This window comes from Rhinoderma darwinii, chromosome 6 (genome assembly GCF_050947455.1).
Source record: "Rhinoderma darwinii isolate aRhiDar2 chromosome 6, aRhiDar2.hap1, whole genome shotgun sequence".
Lineage (NCBI taxonomy): Eukaryota > Metazoa > Chordata > Amphibia > Anura > Rhinodermatidae > Rhinoderma > Rhinoderma darwinii.
This window is the reverse complement of record NC_134692.1, coordinates 110,383,514-110,404,010: the sequence shown is the minus strand read 5'-3', so window position 1 is coordinate 110,404,010 and position 20,497 is coordinate 110,383,514. Positions and strand designations below refer to the sequence as shown.

Below are 20,497 nucleotides of genomic sequence, written 5' to 3'. Positions count from 1 at the left end.
ACAAGGGCAGGTTCAAACACCAGCAGGATACACACAAGCCACAAATGCTACATAGAGGTAGAGTGCGCAGGTGAAAAATACTGATGAGATCCACTCTCACGCCAACTATTCATGAGCGGAGCGGCTGCTTAGTATTATCATTGCACGCAGATAAAGCTTCTAAATGTGTGCCAGTTGCCCCCCTCATGAATAGGAGGCGTAAGGCCCCATGTACACGACCGTAAAAAAATCAACGTAATTGCGTACCGCAATACGGTCCGCAATTACGGACACGTTCATTTCTATTGGCCGTGGTCACCTTTCTGTATCGCTTAGGGTATGTTCACACGGCCCAATTTCGGGCTGTAAACGCCCGAAAAATTAGAAGCAGAACGCTTCCAAACATCTGCCCATTGATTGCAATGGAAAAAACGTCCGCGAAAAAGAAGTGCAGGTCACTTCTTGGGACGTTTTTCGAGCTGTTTTTCACAGACTATTGAAAACAGCTACAAAAATGGCCATAAAAAACGCATCGAAAATCGCGAGTGGCTTAAAGAGGCTCTGTCACCACATTATAAGTGCCCTATCTTCTACATAATGTGATTGGCGCTGTAATGTAGCTGACAGCAGTGCTTTTTATTTAGAAAAACTATCTATTTTTACCACGTTATGAGCGATTTTAGCTTTATGCTAATTACTTTCTTAATGCCCAACTGGGCGTGTTTTTACTTTAGACCAAGTGGGCGTTGTACAGAGGAGTGTATGACGCTGACCAATCACGTCATACACCTCTCTCCATTCATTTAGTCCGCGCATAGTGACACTCCGTTGTTCACTATGTGCTGTCTTATACAGACACATTAACGTTACTGAAATGTTTACATAGTGAATAGACATCACCTCCAGCCAGGACGGGATGTCTATTCCCAATCTACGACACTTCCGTAACGTTTCTGTGTGACTTACAGCAGAGCAAAGCGTAATCTCGCTGTAACCTGTCATTTACAGTGTGATCTCACGAAATTACGCTTGCTCTGCTGTAAGTACCACAGAAACGTTACGGAAGTGTCGGAATTGTGAATAGACATCCCATCCTGGCTGGATGGAATGTATATTCACTGTCTAAACACTTCAGTAATGTTAATGTGTCCGTATAAGACAGCGCATACTGATCTAGCAGGATCCCTATACGCTGACTAAATGAATGGACAGAAGTGCATGACGCTGATTGGTCGGCGTCATACACTCCTCTCTACAACGCCAACTTGGTCTAAACACGCCCAGTTGGGCATTAAGAAAGTAATTAGCATAAAGGTTTTTCTAAATAAAAAGCACTGTTGTCACCTACATTACAGCGCCGATCTCCTTATGTAGGAGAGAGGGCACTTATAATGTGGTGACAGAGCCGCTTTAAAAAACGTCTGACAATCAGGAGCGGTTTTCCCTTGAAAACAGCGCCGTATTTTCAGACGTTTTTGACTCAGCGTGTGAACATACCCTAAGAGTGGAGATCATCAGTATCTTTCACATGAGCACTCTTCCTCTATGTAGCATTTGTGGCTTGTCTGTATCCTACTGGGAACTGCCCTTGTATTAGTAAGTATGGCCTCTGTGTTTTTTTTGAGTAAATATACATCCTCCTTTGCTGTGAAAGTCTAGTACTAGGCTCAAGCTAGGGGAAGGTTTCGTACTATCAACTTCTAAGTGCAATGTAGTCACAAGGTAGTCTGAGGTCTTGTCAATCTTCTCTGCAATGTAATAGCACTGTAAGGATATGTTCACATGCTTACTAAAAAACGTCTGAAAATACGGAGCTGTTTTCAAGGGAAAACCGCTCCTGATTTTCAGCCTTTTTTAGCAACTCGTGTTTTTGGGAGCTGTTTTTCTATATAGTCAATGAAAAACGGCTCCAAAAACAGCTCATGAAGTGACATGCAGTTCTTTTTCGCGGCCGTTTTCCAAAACGGCTGCGTAAAAAAATTGCTTGTCGGATAAGCACGCCGATTTTCCCATTGAAATCAATGAGCAGATGTTTGGAGGCGTTCTGCTTCCGATTTATTTGACGTTTTTGGCCCAGAAAAACAGCCGAAAATAAGCCCTGTGAACATACCCTAATAGCTCTAGAATCAGCTGTTAGCTAAACTCACTGCCCAAATAACAGGTTACGTCTGAATTTTAGATTTAAAGGCCATGTACACATTTGAAATAGACCTTTTTATTTAAAAAAGAAAAAACTATCAGTGTGTTTGGTGCAACTTTCTAAATACTTTTTATTAAAAATGTTTACTTTTTGAGATACAGCTGCTTTGTATTTTGTTTACAGAGCAGCTGTATCTAACGCTAAAACATGTATCCATCAGTTCAGCGGCACGGACTGGTTCAGTGTCAGCGTTTACCGATTACATCTAAGTTCATAACTTAGATCTGATCGATAATAGGCGGATCCTGCGTGTCAGAGAAACGCAGGACCCGCTGTCAATGAACCGGTCAGTCCCGCTGACCTGACTGATACCGGTCTCATACAGGATACAAAGCAGCTGTAGCTCAAAAAGTAAAAATAATTTTGAATAAAAAGAATTTAGAAAGTTGCACCAAACACACTGATAGACCTTTTTATTTAAAAAATAAAAAAACAAAACAAAAAAAAAAACACATTTCAAAAGGTGTACATAGCTTTAAGGTTCTCACATTTTATACAGTATTTCCATTCCCCTGAAACCACCTTAAAAAATTATGTTTAGATGAAAGTGAGATAAACCTTGGAGCAACTTTAACTTTCATATTATTGGAATATATCCATACCAATTTCCTTAATAGAATATTATAGGAGTCAACTCCTTCAGTCATAGACAGTTTGAAAAAACATCATTAAAAGTACAAGTCCCCAAGTCGACTACGCTATTCATTCAGTCAAAACGACGGAACCCTTACACAACGGTGACAAACGGAAACCATTTGCAGTGGATCTGTCACCATTGAAATCAAAATGTGATGCAAACGGAAACCTATGGTTCCCGTTTGTTTCAGTTCGGATTCTGTTCATGGGTTCCCCTGATGGAACGCTACAACGGAACCCATCAATGGAGTCCTGAAGCAGATGTGAATGAAGCAATAAAATGAATGATTAACAAAAAAATACAGCCGCAATGCAAAATACGCATTTTTTTTTTATAAACAAATTTTATCAAAATAAAAAAACCATAACATATAAAAATACCAACGTATTCAATAAAGTTATGCATCCTACTAATTTTAATGGTGAATGGCGTATGTTTAATAAAAAATAAAATACAGTGGCATTCTCAGGAAATGCCTGGGTACAAGAAGTAGGAAAAACAGAAGGCGCCATGAGAAGTAATGAGATGTGAATGACTGCAAGGGGTGCAGAATACTACTTTTCCATAAATAAATGTGTTACCTAAAAAAAAAAAAAAAAAGTAACAAGAGAGTTGGGAATAACCCTTTAAGGGGTAAAAAGAATACTGAAGGGAAAGTTGATACACTGGGGAAGATTTACTAATGCTCTCTAAGTTCTAGACCGTATAAACTTAAAGGGTAACTAAACTTTTAAAAAAAATTGACATATCATAGTGACATGTCAGAAGTTTTGATCGGTGGGGGTCCGAGCACTGAAACGAGGTGCTCGGGTAAGAGCTATGCCGCTTCGTCTCTGATCGACAGTCTTCGGAAAGCCAAGCGAGTGGTGTACAGGCTCACATGTTAAGCCCATCAGAAACGAAGCGGCGCGGCACTCATCCAATCTCTTCTGCTGCTTCCTTTTAGCGATCGGTAGGGGTCTCCGTGCTTGGACCCCCACCGATCACAACTTCTGACATGTCACTAAAAGTTTAGTTACCCTTTAAATCAGACCTTGCTGAGCACAACACAAAAAGTGTCTAAAATAGTTAATAAATTTAGAGCATGGCATGTGCACCAGAATTCTGGTGCATTTTGAATAGGAAAACGTCCCCACTGTCTTATGCCAAGAGTAGAGCCTGAGGGGTGGTGACTCAAGCATTCTCTCTTTAATGTTATGCACCTCCCCCAGTGTATAAATTTTTCTTGGAATGTTCCTTTAAAACACTTCAGACTACAGGCTGAGGAAAAAGAGATTATGTCCGCTACTAGATTTGCAGGAAAAATGTGAGAAATTTAAAATACCCTTTAGTCCTGCATCTTTAAACTGGTACTGCCCCATTTAAGCAAAATATTCGGGAACTGCTTAAATAGGCTGTTTAGTGAGGGTTCAGGTGCTCAAACCCCCACCGAAGTAGAAGACGGGCTCATAGACTTCTATAAGCCTATCTACAGCTTACCCTGCCTCTCTGAGAAGAACTGCAGTTTTTCGGCCGTAATTCCCTGCGGGTTCCAGGACAGATATGCTCAGGGTCGGACTCGCACACCAGAGGAACCCCTGGCGGGCCCTGGCTCTAACATAATAATGGGCCTTAAATATTTAGTCACTTTCCACTAGGGTCCATTACTTATGGGATGATTCACAAATTACCTAAGAGACCTTATTGATTCTGTGTGTACAATGATAACAACAAGGACTATGATTAAATGAAAAGTTGACATGTACATGTTCTATATAGATGGAGGGTGGCCCCAAAAACCCCAGTCCGCTGCTGGATAGATTGCGTACTATTACGTAGCGTATCCGCTCTGTGTGAACATAACCTTAAAGTGAAGCTCAGGCTTGGGAATTTTGAATAATTCCATTATGATATTATTAGGATTCCTTCCTTTCTAAGCCGTACATTCTGCAGTAAACCGTTTTCTGTCCTCGGCACCTGCAGGACAGTAGCAGTTAATGTAATTTACCGGTCACCCACCATACATATCCAAACCCCTTTCACTTGTAAAAAGGGCATTTCTAACATTTTAATAAATACAAAATCAAACCACAGCTTCACTTCAAGTTTAATACGTTACTTATGTCACGTTGCTAATATAATAGTGCCAGCACATTCTGTCGTGTTCTACAGAGATTCTTGTCACCAGTTGCGATTTTAGTACAGATTTTTTTTATATGCGAGTAATAGGCGTATAAAAATCACCCAAAAATCTTACAGCATCTACAGACTATTATGTGTCAGTAGCAGAAAATCTACAATGCATTAGCGAGAAGTATACTGTTGTACTGGCCCATACTGGAGACCATAGATCAAAAAAACGTATCCACTGGAAATAGATTACTGACTGCGACCACACAGACCGCTTCTATTTCCTTAGAATTACAATATGAATAAACCATTCCCTTATAGAGACTTTGGCAATCACCATCAGATTGTCTCATAGGGACTGTGGTTTAGGGAAATGGAAACTGGAAAGTAATTTTAATAGTAGTTTATGCAGGACGATTTAGTTCAACTCGACTGCAAACGTTGTGACGTAAAAAAAGAACATAAGCTTATGCCAACTTCAAAGCCTTCATAGCTCTGCATAGAGTAAAACTATTAAAAAAGTTTTTCTGCAACCTTACAACTAGACCACTACGTCTAACAATTTCTCGTGCAAACGGAGACACATGGTGTAAGCACGCACATCTTCTATTACCATATGTATCAGTATACCGATAAAAAGTAAAATTCTTTTTTTTTTTTAAATAATGTTATTCTATACAAATGTAAGAAGGATAAGCCCCATAGATGCAGAGGATAAGCCCCATAGATGCAGATAAGCAATACAGAAATTGTAACGAATGTCCACATATCCAAACAGATGAGAATTAGGATTTTGTCAGGAATCTTTTGTTTTCTGTATTTTTTCTGCTTGAATATTCCCTATAGACTTCTGGAAAATATCTGTTGAAAGTGAAGAAAATGAACGACTCCACAAAGTCTGAACTGCGTGTAATGATTTCCTTTTAAAAATAAAATTTACAGTATAAATAAAACTTTGGGCCCCTTGTTGCACCCAAAAATAAACAGTTTAAGTACCCACATGTAGTAAAATACATACTTGTAGTAATCATTCATTTTTCATTTGTTTTATATTTAATTTTGTGCAGGGAAATATGAAGAGCTACAGAAGTGGAAATGCGATCCTGCTCTTTGCTATTGGGAAATCACTTGGCTGCTGGGTAATTAAAAGTAAACCCAAAGATCATCGGAAACAAATGGCAACAATAATTAAAAGTCCCACAGAGGAAAATAAAAATAAAAAATCCCAAAAATATAATCCTCCTGACGGAAACCACAGACATATACCTCTGATAGATGCCACTGTATAGGGATATCCCTCTTACATAAGCTCCTATATTTACAAATAAAAATTAAAAAACAAATGTAAATACTTTTTCCACTCAGTATGGAATAGCGCAATCTGCTTCGCTATTTCATACAGAAAAAAACAACTGTATCCCCGACGTATAGCAGTCTGACTGAAGCCAAAAGGAAACTCTTTTGGCCCCTGTTAGGTGAATGAGGGCCTATGGATACATTTAACGTATATGTCAGGAGTGTTCCTCGAGCATACAGGAAAAATACAATGCAAAACGCAGTGTGAAAAGGGCCAGAGGTGATTAATAGGGATTCTTGGAACTCCAGTAGACATATAAAGGAGTATTGTCTGCTATTGCTTTTAATTTCTCCAGAAAACTGGATCAGATAAGTCATATGTACGAGATTAGCTTTCACCACATACTTGGAGACGTGCCAACGATTTGTGATGATGTATTTAAACTCTAAATCCTGTCTGCCAATGTCTTACTCTAATAATGTAGAAACTGACAGTAATAGGAGCATGTACACAGCAGATCAAAATAAGGGTGCTTTACAATGCACCCCAGCAAAAACAAATGCCTAAGGTAAACCTACACATTTATTATTAGGGAAATACCGAAACCAGCAGTTTTACAAAAAATAATTAGCTTTCGGTACAAGCAGGAATAATTTGTTGTTAAATGGACACTAACTTTTCAAACAATCTAATAGTATCAAATTTGTAATTTAATTGTTGTTAAAATTTGATTGTTTTATCCATGCAAATTCTGTTTAGTTACTGACACTAGATGCCTCCCTCCCTGTAGTCTGCTGTTCACACTCTGTTAAGAAAAATCCATCTGGATCTACAAGCAGAGGAAGACTGCAGGAAGTGGGGTTGTGTCCCTACACAGCCTGCGAATAGAAGTATATGAAGAGGTTAGGGGGAGCAGGAGGGAGAGATAGACGCTGCTGCCCATAGAAATCTAAGGAGAGAGGAGGGGAAGCAGGAAGAGGGAGCAGGTGCAGAGAGAGACACAGACAATGCTGCCCATACGCTATGGAGAAGGGAGAGCAGGAGGAAAGAAAGACACAGATGCTCCGGCCATAGAAGTCCAAGGAGAGAGGGTAGCAGGGGCAGAAAGAGAAGACACAGGCTGCTGGTGATCGATATTTCACACCATGCTTGATTCTAAGCTACACTGATCAGCACTGCTTTATAATCTCCTCCATTCTGCAATATATATATAGATACATTAGAATATATATATATATATATATATATATATACACACACACACACACACATGTACAGTGGTTATAAAACGTCTACACGCCCCTGTTAAAGTGTCATGTTACAAAATCATTACAAGATAAATCATTTCAGAACTTTTTCCACCTTTAGGGCAGATACAGACGGACGCAGCGTTTTGCGCGCGCAAAAACCATTTGACAGCTGCGTGTGTCATCCGTGTATGATGCGCGGCTGCGTGATTTTCGCGCAGCCGCCATCATAGAGATGAGGCTAGTCGACGCCCGTCACTGTCCAAGGTGCTGAAAGAGGTAACTGATCGGCAGTAACTCTTTCAGCACCCTCGACAGTGAATGCCGAACACAATATACAGCAACCTGTTAAAAAAAAAGAAAAAGTTCGTACTTACCGAGAACTTCCCGGCCGTTGCCTTGGTGACGCGTCCTTGGTGACGCGCCTCTCTTGACATCGGGCCCCACCTCCCTGGATGACGCGGCAGTCCATGTGACCGCTGCAGCCTGTGCTTGGCCTGTGATTGGCTGGAGCTGTCACTTGGACTGAATTGTCATCCCGGGAGGTCAGACTGGAGGAAGAAGCCGGGAGTTATCGGTAAGTCAGAACTTTGTTTTTTTTTTCACAGGTTCATGTTTATTGGGATCGGTAGTCACTGTCCATAGTGCTGAAACAGTTTAACTCTTTCAGCACCCTGGACAGTGACTATCTCCGGACGTCGCGTACCGGAAATTTTTTTGCCGAGTTCGGCCGAACCCGGTGAAGTTCGGTTCGATTGTACGGGTTCGCTCTTCTCAAAGACACTCCATTTGGATGTTTGGAAACAGAAAAGCACGTGGTGCTTTTCTGGTTACATTCATCCTTTTGACAGCTGGTGCGCTGTTTCAGTCGGTTCGCACGGAAGTGCTTCCATGCGACCTGCGTGGTTTTCACGCACCCATTGACTTCAATGGGTGCGTGATGCGCGAAATACGCGGAGATATTGAACCTGTCGCGCTTTTTGCGCAGCTGACAAACGCTGCGCAAAAAGCACGGACTGTCTGTACTGCCCCATAGACTTGTATTGGTCTGTGCGTGGCGCGTGAAAACCACGCGGCCCGCACGGACCGAATACACGCTCGTGTGAATCCCCCCTTAATGTGACCCATAATCTATACAATTCCATTGAAAAACAAACTGAAATAATTTAGGAGGGGAAAAATAAGTGTGAACACCCTCAGAATTAGCCAATCACATTCAAACTCATGTTTAATAGCAGCCAGTACACAGCTGCCATTATTTAAAGTGATTCTGAGTAACCCCATATAAAGTTTAGCTGTTCTATAAGGATTTTCCTGGCATTTTCTTTGTTGCATGTGACAGCAAAAGCCATGGTCGGTAAAGAGCTTACAACACATCAAAGGGATCTGATTATTGAAAGGCATCAGTCAGGAGAAGGGTAACAAAGAATTTCCAAGGCATTAGATATGCCATGGAACACCGTGAAGACAGTCTTCAAGAAGTGGATTACATTTGGCACAACAGTGACATTACCAAGGGTATATAGGGGGCAGTGGGATATATAGGGGGCAGCACAGATATCTTTGTTTTATCTATTCTACTTTAATATTGAACACATACTTTTACAAAGAGACAAACACATGCAGAGATACACACACAAACATATACACATCCAAACACAGAGACACATACTGTATACACGCAGAAACAAACACACACACACTAACATATACAAAACACAGGGACACATGCTGTATACACACAGACATACTGTACACACACACACACACACACACACACACACACACACACAGAAATACACAGAGACACACAGTGTATACAAACACAGATACACACAGACACTCACCACCTCTCCATGCGGACAGGAGTTAGTTGCTTTTAAGCTTTTTCAGCTGACTGTCATCTGATGTGTTTGGGCACTTTTACCTCCCCCTTTTTTAAACCTCGATATGGCAATACTGTGCTACACACAATAGTTAAAAACAATCTTGTTTAATGGTATTGCAGATACCCTGACCCACATTCTATACTGTATGAGGCTTCCACCCCTTAAGACTCCTTGATTTTAAAACACTCACCCGCACCAAAGTCTCAGTTACCTTTATAAAGGAAAAAAACACTATATGAAAATTAGTTTCACCCCACCTTTCTAGAGAAAGAACACAGAACTGTACTTGCAAATATTATAGCTTCAAGATAACGGCCGTCCAGCTTATCATAAACCGATAAATTACTGGAAACACCTTTATTTTGTTCCTGATAGCAATGAGGAACTGTATAACTGGTTCATTTCTGATCAGGCCACTAGTCACATCTTTTAAAGAAACACTACACTTTGGAAATTAATGATAAAATTAAACCGAAGATACACTTGCCCAGACTGTTTGCTTCAGAAACATGCAGAAAATCCTGCTGATTAACAAACCGTAATATCGAAACCCTGCAGCGAACATAGGGGTTATTTCCTGTAGAGTTCTATTTTCGGCTAGTATGAGGTTGAGTGGTGGGATTTAGCCACAAGCTTAAAGGGGTTGTGTCACAAAACACATGTATCCCCTATCTATAGGATAGGGGATACATGTGTGATCTCTGGGGGTCCGACCACTGAGACCCCCAGCGATAAGGAGAACGGGGGACCGAAAGTCCCCCATAAGAAGCATGGGACTTCCGGGGTTCTGTGTCCGGCTTATGGGTCCGGAAGCTCCATAGAAATGAATGGAGCGTCGGTCACGAATGCGCACAAGTCGACTGACGCTCCATTCATTTCTATGGAGATTTCGGACACACAAGCCGGACAAGGACCCCAGAAGTTTCATGCTTCTCATGGAGTTCTTCGGCGGAGATTCGGTCCCCCGTTTTCATTATCACTGGTGGTCCCATCGGTCAGACCCCCAGCTATGACACATGTATTCCCTATCCTTTGGATAAGGGATACATGTTTTTTGTGGCACAACCCCTTTAATGATCTGTGCATCCTACTGCAGACAGGGCGTGGGGGAGGCTCCATCTGCAGTCAGCTGTATTACAGCCAGACAGAGGATTATGAAATTAGGCCTAGTTCACATCACGTTTCACATATACGCTGAGGATAACTCCCTATATACATGTTAAACGTAGGCTGTGATAGATGCCCCAGCAGGGGCATCCATCACATACACTCTAATGGTATACGTTACACAGATAAGTCATGAACTGGAGACACAAGGGTTCATGACGTATCCTATACCATTATCGTCTATGGGTGATGGATGCCGCTTTCGTCACAGGCATCTATCACCCATAGATTAACATTGTATTTGTTTAAAATGTATTCGCCATTAAAAGATATTGAAAGCACATGACCCATACGTTAAATCCATTTCCTTTGACATATGCCATACAGTGGCATATGTCACCCATAGGCATCCATGGTAAAAAAATAAAAAAAAGTATACCACGCAGTATATTTTTTGGCGGGATGGAATATCGTAGTCTACTGCGCTATTTCACACTTAAAAGAAACAAAACCGCCGTATACCAGACTGATGGAGGCCAAAAGGACACGCTTTACCGACATACAAGGCCAAAACGTGATGTGAACTAGGCTGATCTCTTGGGACAAATATAAGAAATATCTAAAGAATTTTTGTAGGATACAAAATAGGATAAAAGAAAGAAAGATGTTAAAGGGGATGTCTAACGAAGGGAAACCCTTTTCAATAGAAAGCCGGCATTTGTGGCTAGACATGTAACATTATTTGGCAGCTCTTCCAATCAATGACCGTCCATGTACAGTCCTGGCCAAAAGTTTTGAGACTGACACAAATTTAGGTTTTCACAAAGTTTGCTGCTTCAGTTTTTTAAGATCTTTCAGTCAGACGTTTCTATGGTATAATGATGTAAAAATACAAGCATTTCATACGTTTTTAAACTTTTGTTGATAAATACATCAAGTTTATGCAAAGACTCAATATTTACGGTGTTGACCCTTCTTTTTCAAGACTTCTGCAATTCTCCCTGGCATGCTGGATATCAGTTTCTGGACCAAATCCTGACTCATGGCAACCCAATCTTGCCTAACCAGTGCTTGGAGTTTATCACAATTTGTGTTTTTGTTTGTCCACCTGCTTTTTGAGGGGTCACCACAGGTTCTCAATGGGATTGAGATCTGGGAAGTTTCCTGGCAATGGACCCAAAATGTAAATGTTTATCACTTTTGCCTTGTGACGTGGTGCTCCGTCATGCTGGAAAAAGCATTGTTCATCACCAAATTGCTACTGGATCGTTGGGAGAAGTTGCTCTTGGAGGATGTTTAGATACCAATATTTATTTATGGAAGTGTTCTTCCCACACCCACACATGAATGGTCTCAGGATGCATTACTGTTGGCATGACACAGGACTCATAGTAGCGCTCACCTTTTCTTCTTGGGACAATCATTCTAGATGACCCAAATAGTCTGAAGGGGGCTTCATCAGAGAAAATAACTTTACCCAAGTCCTCTGCAGGATAATCCCTGTACTTCCTGCAGAATGTCAGTCTGTCCTTGATATTTTTATTGAAAAGAAGTGGCTTCTTTGCTGACCTTCTTGACACCAGGCCAGCTTCCAAATGCCTTCACCTCACTGTGTGTGCAGATGTACGGTCACCTGACTGCTGCCATTACTGACCAAGCTATCCCGTAGCTGAATCCTCTTTAGGAGACAGTCCTGGCACTTGCTGGACTTTCTTGGGCACCCTGAAGCCTTCTTCACAGCAATTGAACCTCTCTCCTTGCAGTTCTCGATAATCAGATAAATGGTTGATTTAGGGGCAATCTTACAAGCAGCAATGTCCTTGCCTTTAATGCAAAGCAATGAAGAATGCACATGTTTCCTTGGAGGTAACCATGATTAACAGAAGAAGGCAATGATTTCAAGCCCCATCCCCCTTTTGAAGCAACCAGTCTGCTCTTTTAATTCAATCATCATGACAGAGTAATATCAGCTGCCTTGCCCTCCCTAACAATTTCCATGATCTTCTCGTTAGCTCAGGAGAAAGAGTTAACAGGTCATTTTGTAGCACGGCTGAAATGCAGTGGAAAAGTAATGACTTTGCAATTAATTGAAATTCATCTTATCACTCTTCATAACAATCTAGAGCTAAAAGGTAACTAAACTTTCAGAAAGCTTCTGACATGTCATTGTGACATGTCAGAAGTTTTGAATAGTGGTGGTCTGAGCACGGAGACCCCCACCGTTCGCTAAAACGAAGCGACAGAAGCGCTCTGGTGAGCCGCTTGGTTTCTGATCGTTTTTTCTCGGAAAGCCGAGTAGTTATTGAAGAGGCTCAATAGAAAGTCTATGAGCCAGTACACCAAATGCTCGGCTTTCTGAGAAAAGCCGATCAGAAACCAAGCGGTTCAACAATCGCCCGAGCTCTTCTTCAGCTTCCTTTTAGCGATCGGTGGGGGTCTCAGTGCTCAGACCCCCACAGATCAAAACTACTGACATGTCACTATGTCATGTCAGAAGTTTTCTGATAGTTTAGTTACCCTTTAATGCAAATTGCCACTATAAAAACTGAAGCAGCAAATTTTGTGAAAACCAAAGTTTGTGTCAGTCTCAAAACTTTTGGTCAGGACTGTAATGCATGGAGGGGCCAGTTCGACCAGACTGGCTCTAACACAGTGGGGACCCACTCTAGGATGTCCTTATGACCTAATGAGGCACATGGTCAGGTGTTATCTTAATGAAACAAGCCTTTTAAGTGAGAAATTGCTGAAACATTTTTTTTTTTTTTTGGTCTATTTTCTGTGTTTAGTGTTCCTTTAAAGACCACACAAAGAACAGAAGAGTGGACATGCTGTTATCTACAATGTTTAGAGATGACTGGTCCTTTTTTTCTTCGTTGTATTAATCTTAGTGACTCAAATATATTTGATTTATTTTCCTAATCAATATAATTCCATTCTAAGGACCCATAAAGACCATTTACCTTTTGTGGTTACGTTTTGCTGCTGCTCCTTTCGAATGCTGAATTAGTACCTATTCCGGTATATCACCTGTATGAAACTTTTTTTCTGTGTTCACGTAATTACATTTTGGTCTAAATATTTTGGTCTAAATGATGGATTATTTGTATTAAAAGAAACCATAATATGTTTTTAAAGCAAACCTGAAAAACTATTAAGGCTATTTTCACACTTGCGTCGTGGCTACCGTACATAAGACAAGCCACAACACTCTGCCGGATCCGTCTCATGATGGATACTACCAGCACACGACTAACCCAGCTGACTTCCAGAGTGGTGCCCCTCATTTTGACGGGAAAAATACTGCTGCATGCATGTGAACAAAGCCTTATACAGAAAGCATTTCCAAGTAATAAAGTTTATATACTAATGAGAATTAAAATAGGGAGCAGAGTTCAATAAAGAGTTAAACAAAGCAGAAGCACAACCAACTTCCAAGTAAATTTTATTTAAGCTGTGACACTGGATGTTCTGTTTTTGACCATACCTGGTACCTTGTCAACGGACGCAAAGACAGAGCGTTGTACTGCGGGGTCGCTCCCAACTCGGCGAGATTGTTCATAAAACCGGAAGGGCAGATGCTGAGCTGATGAAGAGCTATGTCCAAAACCAATCACTTCTTTTGATGGCTGGACGGGTAGATCTAAAAGAGCTGGAAAAGGTGAGAAAATGGCAATTACCAGCTTCACCATGCTAGGGGTTCACCTATATGTGATAACGTTAAGGGGTATGTGGTTTGTATAAAATTAGCAACAGCGTGACTCCTCTCCATAAGTGGTGTCTACTAATACAGGTCCATCTTATACAAGTAAAGAGCGTTTCCCTGATCCTGACCAACATCTACACCTTTGTACTAAAGTTTGATTTTTGAAGGTTTATTAAATTGGTGCATTACTACGCTTGCCGCAAAAAGATGCATTTTTTGCAATATCACTTCAAAACTGGCATTTTGCCACATTTTTGTGTAAGTCGCGGTAAAAAGAGGAGACTTGACCACATCGTCTGAACATGCCACCATAGCAAGCTTTAGATACCCAAGTCTCCTACATTATTCTCTACAAAATTGCTTCAACACCACCAAAAATGAGTATTATTAGAAAACAAACAAATGAACATTAGTAAAAAAAAAAACACCTGTCAGCAGTTTTGACTCAAACCAGTGCTACATAGAGGACTGGGAGAGCAGTATAACCATACTTGGGGCGATGGTTCTGCAATCTGCAGGACCAAGGAAACAAGGTTTTAATATCCCTGCCCCCCCCCCCCCCAGCGCAAGTGCCACTGAGGTGGCAACCTTCATGTGTGGCGCTCCGGACCTTCTTTACTGAACACTCCCCAGCCTCTCCCCTCTGCTCTGAGTGACCGTTCTAACGTCCAATTGGGAACCTGCTAGAGGGGTCACTCAGAGCAGAGGGGAGAGGCTGAGGAGCATTCGGTGCAAAAGAGCCTGGAGCACTACAGATGAAGGGGCCGCCTACGTGATACTTGCGATCGCGGCGCTAGGGACATTAAAGCCTGGATTTCTTGGCCATGCAACCTGAATGACAGTCACTCAAAGTATGGTTACGCTGCCCTCTTTCTATCTCAGTCAGCAGTTTTGCTGACAGGTTCCCTTTAATAAAAGAAGTAAAAGTTACATTTCTGAGGTCACTTCTCTAAGTTACATAAACAAAACCTGAGTTAATGGGAAATCATACAGATGACCGTAATCAAGAACAATATAAAGCAAAGCAAAACAACCACATAAGATAAACATGTATTTCCTATTTAATCATCGACTTCAAATATTATTGTTCCGCTTTTTAAGGATGGGACTTTGCCACACACTTGCTGAAAAACATGGACACATAAGTACAGAATTCTGTTATTGCCAGGTACATTAATTTGAAATCACTTCAAAAATCCTCTGCAAGAAACTATGCATTACAGACCTATATGTAGAGTATATTTACATACTCAAAACGTCTTCATTCATGTCTAAAGCGAAGTTCAGAATTCTGGCAGCTTTCAGCTATCAGAGAGCAGTGCATTGTGGGAGCTTAGGTGACAGATCTTAGCTTGTCCCTTTGGACATTCGCTACTTGTTAGACGGGTCCCTTGAAAATAAACAGATCACAAAGTGTCCCCCTGCTGGGACCACCAGCTGTTTTCTATGGGAAAACATAGGAGTAAGGGTCCTTTTACACTGGCCTATTTTGGCCGTAACAACAAGGAGCTATGTATGGGGACGAGCACTTGTTACTACGATTGTTCACCCCCATACATTTCTATCATGTCGGCTGCACGTCTCCGTTTACACAGAGATGTGCTGCCGAAACGATAATATTTTCTGCTGAAGAAACTATACCCTCAGCCTGTAAACAAGCGTTTACACAGGGCAATGATCGGGAACGAGCGCTCTGTGAACGCTAGTTATCCCGATAACTGGCTCGAGTAAAAAGGGCCTTAAAGAGAATCTGTCACCAGTTTAGTAACACCCAATCTCCCAGCTAATCTAATAGGCACTGTCACACTGATGATGCTAGTGAAACTTGGGTCCGAAATTGTTTATTACCTTAAAAGTTATGAGCTTTTTTCTAAAGATGCAAATGAGGCTATACTAGCCAAGTGGGTGTCAACACCAGCGATTCTCCTGAGGTGGAGCGACCTCACAGCCTCTGACGCTGTCCTATCAGCATGAAGCTGCTTCACACAGTGTGAGAGACTGAGGCTGGAGGGAAGGGGGATCACTTCAAACAGTCATATCTCGGGCTGTGGACCACCTAGAACATCGGTTCTAGCAGTGACACAGGAGATATCACCAGTTGAAAACACAGTCAGGAATGGAAGCTGTGTACTATATGATCACATTGTGTTGCTGGGCAGAGAAGGGGGAGAAGCTGTATGCTGATTGGACAGCGTCATACAAAAAAAAAGGAAAGTCACCTCCTATTTGGCTATTAGAGTCACATTAGCATTTTTTATAAAAATGCTCATAACTTAAAATAATAAACGTTTTTTAAAACAAATCACACTGTAGTTATCAGAAGCAAAGCGCCTATTAGATTAGTTAGGAGGTAGGGAATTAATAAATCACCACCACAGGGAAAACTAAGCACAAACACGGTCAACGGGTTGTAATGCAGGAGAGGATTTTTTTTTGTAGCCGCTCTCCTCTATGGCCAAGAGATGAGGATTCTGACCAGGGGACCCCCTCTACTAACTAGAATTCCCTAATAGCGTATATGAAAATGGGTTTCCTAAACTGGAGAACACCTTTAAATCACATGTCTGAAAGCAGAATGAAAATAAAGCGTTGACTGATTCAAAGGGCAACAAGGAGAATTTTTAAAGCAGTTATTCAAAAATACAGCCGACTCCAGTCTATGGATCCAATGTATTAAAGAGGAGAGTTCCCTCAAATCTCCTTACCAAAGTATAACAAACGCTGCTGAACAACATTCTTACATAGCAGCTGCCAGCACTCAGGAGAGTGGGTGGAGGAGGGGAGGAAGCTGGGCGAGCGCACTCCTCATGAATACTGCGGACTTATAGGCTATTCGTTTGCGGTTTTCTTACCAGTGAACCAAAAAAATAAAATCAAACCATTGGTGTAATAGCTCAGTAGAAAAAAAGACAAAGATCAGCCGATCTGTACTTATACTATGCCATGCTTAACCAAGACCGGTTATTTTAAATGGCAAATCTGGTTTAAAAGGGGTATTCCCCTTCTGACAACCCCTTCTCACATGAAAGATCCCCCACAGCAGTAGGGCCAGAAGCAGCCAGCTGTTATTACTGAGGGATGTGCCCAGCTAATCTACATTTCGTACCATTCATCCCGCCAGGTTCCTGAACGTCATCTTAACAGGTGGTGCGGTGTTATTTTAAAGCTGCGTCATCTGGTGGGTCAAAGCTTTCCGTCTAAGAAATGTTGTTTTTCTAGTAGAATTTTTGAATTATATATTTATTTGTAAAGTATTACATCAATAAACATTGCTTAGACTAGACCAACTACTCGTATAAGCACACTTAGGCACTTTGACAAAGAGGTACAGTAAAAATGTGGATTATTGGTAGTCACTTTTTTCACTGTGTCCCATAATCAGTTTATGGATTTCTGGTGTATAATTTTAGGCAAAGGCAGTAAATCTATAAGCAACTGCTCTACTTCACCTTTTCCCTGTTGATAAATCTCACCGAATGTCTTGGAATTTCTATTATATAATATAAAGCATCATATTATATATATATATATATATATATATATATATACAGTGAAGGAAATAAGTATTTGATCCCTTGCTGATTTTGTAAGTTTTCCCACTGTCAAAGACATGAACAGTCTAGCATTTTTAGGCTAGGTTAATTTTACCAGTGAGAGATAGATTATATTTAAAAAAAAAAACAGAAAATCACATTGTCAAAATTATATATATTTATTTGCATTGTGCACAGAGAAATAAGTATTTGATCCCTTTGGCAAACAAGACTTAATACTTGGTGGCAAAACCCTTGTTGGCAAGCACAGCAGTCAGATGCTTTAACTAGTTGATGATGAGGTTTGCACACATGTTAGATGGAATTTTGGCCCACTCCTCTTTGCAGATCATCTGTAAATCATTAAGATTTCGAGGCTGTCGCTTGGCAACTCGGATCGTCAGCTCCCTCCATAAGTTTTCGATGGGATTAAGATCTGGAGACTGGCTAGGCCACTCCATGACCTTAATGTGCTTCTTTTTGAGCCACTCCTTTGTTGCCTTGGCTGTATGTTTCGGGTCATTGTCGTGCTGGAAGACCCAGCCACGAGCCATTTTTAATGTCCTGGTGGAGGGAAGGAGGTTCTCACTCAGGATTTGATGGTACATGGCTCCAGCCATTCTCCCATTGATGCGGTAAAGTAGTCCTGTGCCCTTAGCAGAGAAACACCCCCAAAACATAATGTTTCCACCTCAATGCTTGACAGTGGGGACGGTGTTCTTGTGGTCATAGGCAGCATTTCTCTTCCTCCAAAAACAGCGAGTAGAGTTAATGCCAAAGAGCTCAATTTTTGTCTCATCTGACCACAGCACCTTCTCCCAATCACTCTCAGAATCATCCAGATGTTCATTTGCAAACTTCAGACGGGCCTATACATGTGCCTTCTTGAGCATGGGGACCTTGCGGGCACTGCAGGATTTTAATCCATTACGGCGTAATGTGTTACCAATGGTTTTCTTGGTGACTGTGGTCCCAGCTGCCTTGAGATCATTAACAAGTTCCCCCCGTGTAGTTTTCGGCTGAGCTCTCACCTTCCTCAGGATCAAGGATACCCCACGAGGTGAGATTTTGCATGGAGCCCCAGATTGATGTCGATTGACAGTCATTTTGTATGTCTTCCATTTTCTTACTATTGCACCAACAGTTGTCTCCTTCTCACCCAGCGTCTTACTTATGGTTTTGTAGCCCATTCCAGCCTTGTGCAGGTCTATGATCTTGTCCCCAACATCCTTAGAAAGCTCTTTGGTCTTGCCCATGTTGTAGAGGTTAGAGTCAGACTGATTAATTGAGTCTGTGGACAGGAGTCTTTTATACTGGTGACCATTTAAGACAGCTGTCTTTAATGCAGGCACCAAGTTGATTTGGAGCGTGTAACTGGTCTGGAGGAGGCTGAACTCTTAATGGTTGGTCGGGGATCAAATACTTATTTCTCTGTTCACAATGCAAATAAATATATATAATTTTGACTATGGGATTTTCTTTTTTTTTTTTTTAATATAATCTATCTCTCACTGGTAAAATGAACCTAGCCTAAAAATTCTAGACTGTTCATGACTTTGACAGTGGGCAAACTTACAAAATCAGCAAGGGATCAAATACTTATTTCCTCCACTGTATATACTTAAAGGGGTTTTCCAGCCAGTACAAATTGATGGCCTATCCGCAGGACAGGCCATCAATAGCTGATGGGTCGGCGTCTGACTCCCGAGACCCCCCGCCATTAAGCGGTTTTGTAGGGGGTACAGCGCTCGTACGAGCTGCTTCAACTCACTTTTACTTGCGCACTGTAAAATTTGACATGCATTTAGCGGCGATTCACAGGTATTGAAGCCTTTTCTCCCATTCACTTCAATAGGTGAAAAGGCAGACCCTTTTATTAAGGATATTAATGGCCTATCTTGAGGATAGGCCATCCGTTTTTACTGGCTGGAAAACCCTTTTAACTTTCCCAGTAACAACACTCCTAACTCTAGTAGCAAACATAGGGTCACCAGAAATAAATTAGTACATTTTCTCTTTTACATGTGACACTATTTCTCATTTTTTTCTTTATTAAGCTGTACATTCTTTTGTGAGATAGTATATACTGATAATACATTAAAGGGACTGTAAAACCCTCTATGCAATTTGGGAGGCAAGTGTGTGTGTGGGGGGGGGGGGTGATCAATGAAGTCATTACCATCTAACCTGCTGAAAGTGAGTATATGAGCACAAATACAGTCACAAACTATTTAAAAACTATATATAAGGATCAAATGACATTGCAGAGGAATATTAGGAACAGCTGGACACTGTACTTATTTATTCGCCATTGGACATAGAGTGTCAATGTTCTGCAGCGCTGTACACAGAACGTAATCATTCACATCAGTCCACGTTCCACAGCCTAATATATCCATCTCACATACTAGGGCCAATTTCATAGAAAGCCAATGATCCCATCAGCATGCTTTTCTACTATGGGAGGAAACCAGAGTATTTAGAGAAAAATCACTCACATAGTGATCTGAACACTTGGCTTGCATAGTAACCTCCTGGATTTTTTTTAGAATTGGCAACATATCTATGCACAGTACATAACTAATATGACTTAACATGTAAAATGTTAGCCAAATTTAGACTGAATTTCCAGGACGAGGTGTTCCAGTTAGAAGAATGGTCACTGACATTTCATTTCAATGGAATTAGTTACTTAAAAAGCAATTCCACAAAGAGTTGTTGTTACTCTAATGCAGATCATGCATTGCCTATGAGTTGTTGTTAGGCAATGCATGATCTGTACTGGCGTGTTGTTGT

General features: G+C 41.2%; 1 protein-coding gene across 12 annotated transcripts in view; it reads right to left on the bottom strand.

Annotated features, from left to right (window-relative positions):
* Window positions 1–20,497, bottom strand: part of CLEC16A (C-type lectin domain containing 16A) — a 327,820-nt gene that overhangs the window by 59,298 nt on the left and 248,025 nt on the right. For all 12 annotated transcript variants that reach the window (XM_075830097.1, XM_075830102.1, XM_075830099.1 and 9 more), the window contains one exon: window positions 13,950–14,114. In XM_075830097.1, the coding sequence (XP_075686212.1) occupies window positions 13,950–14,114 (165 nt within the window). The remainder of the gene's footprint in view (window positions 1–13,949; window positions 14,115–20,497) is intronic.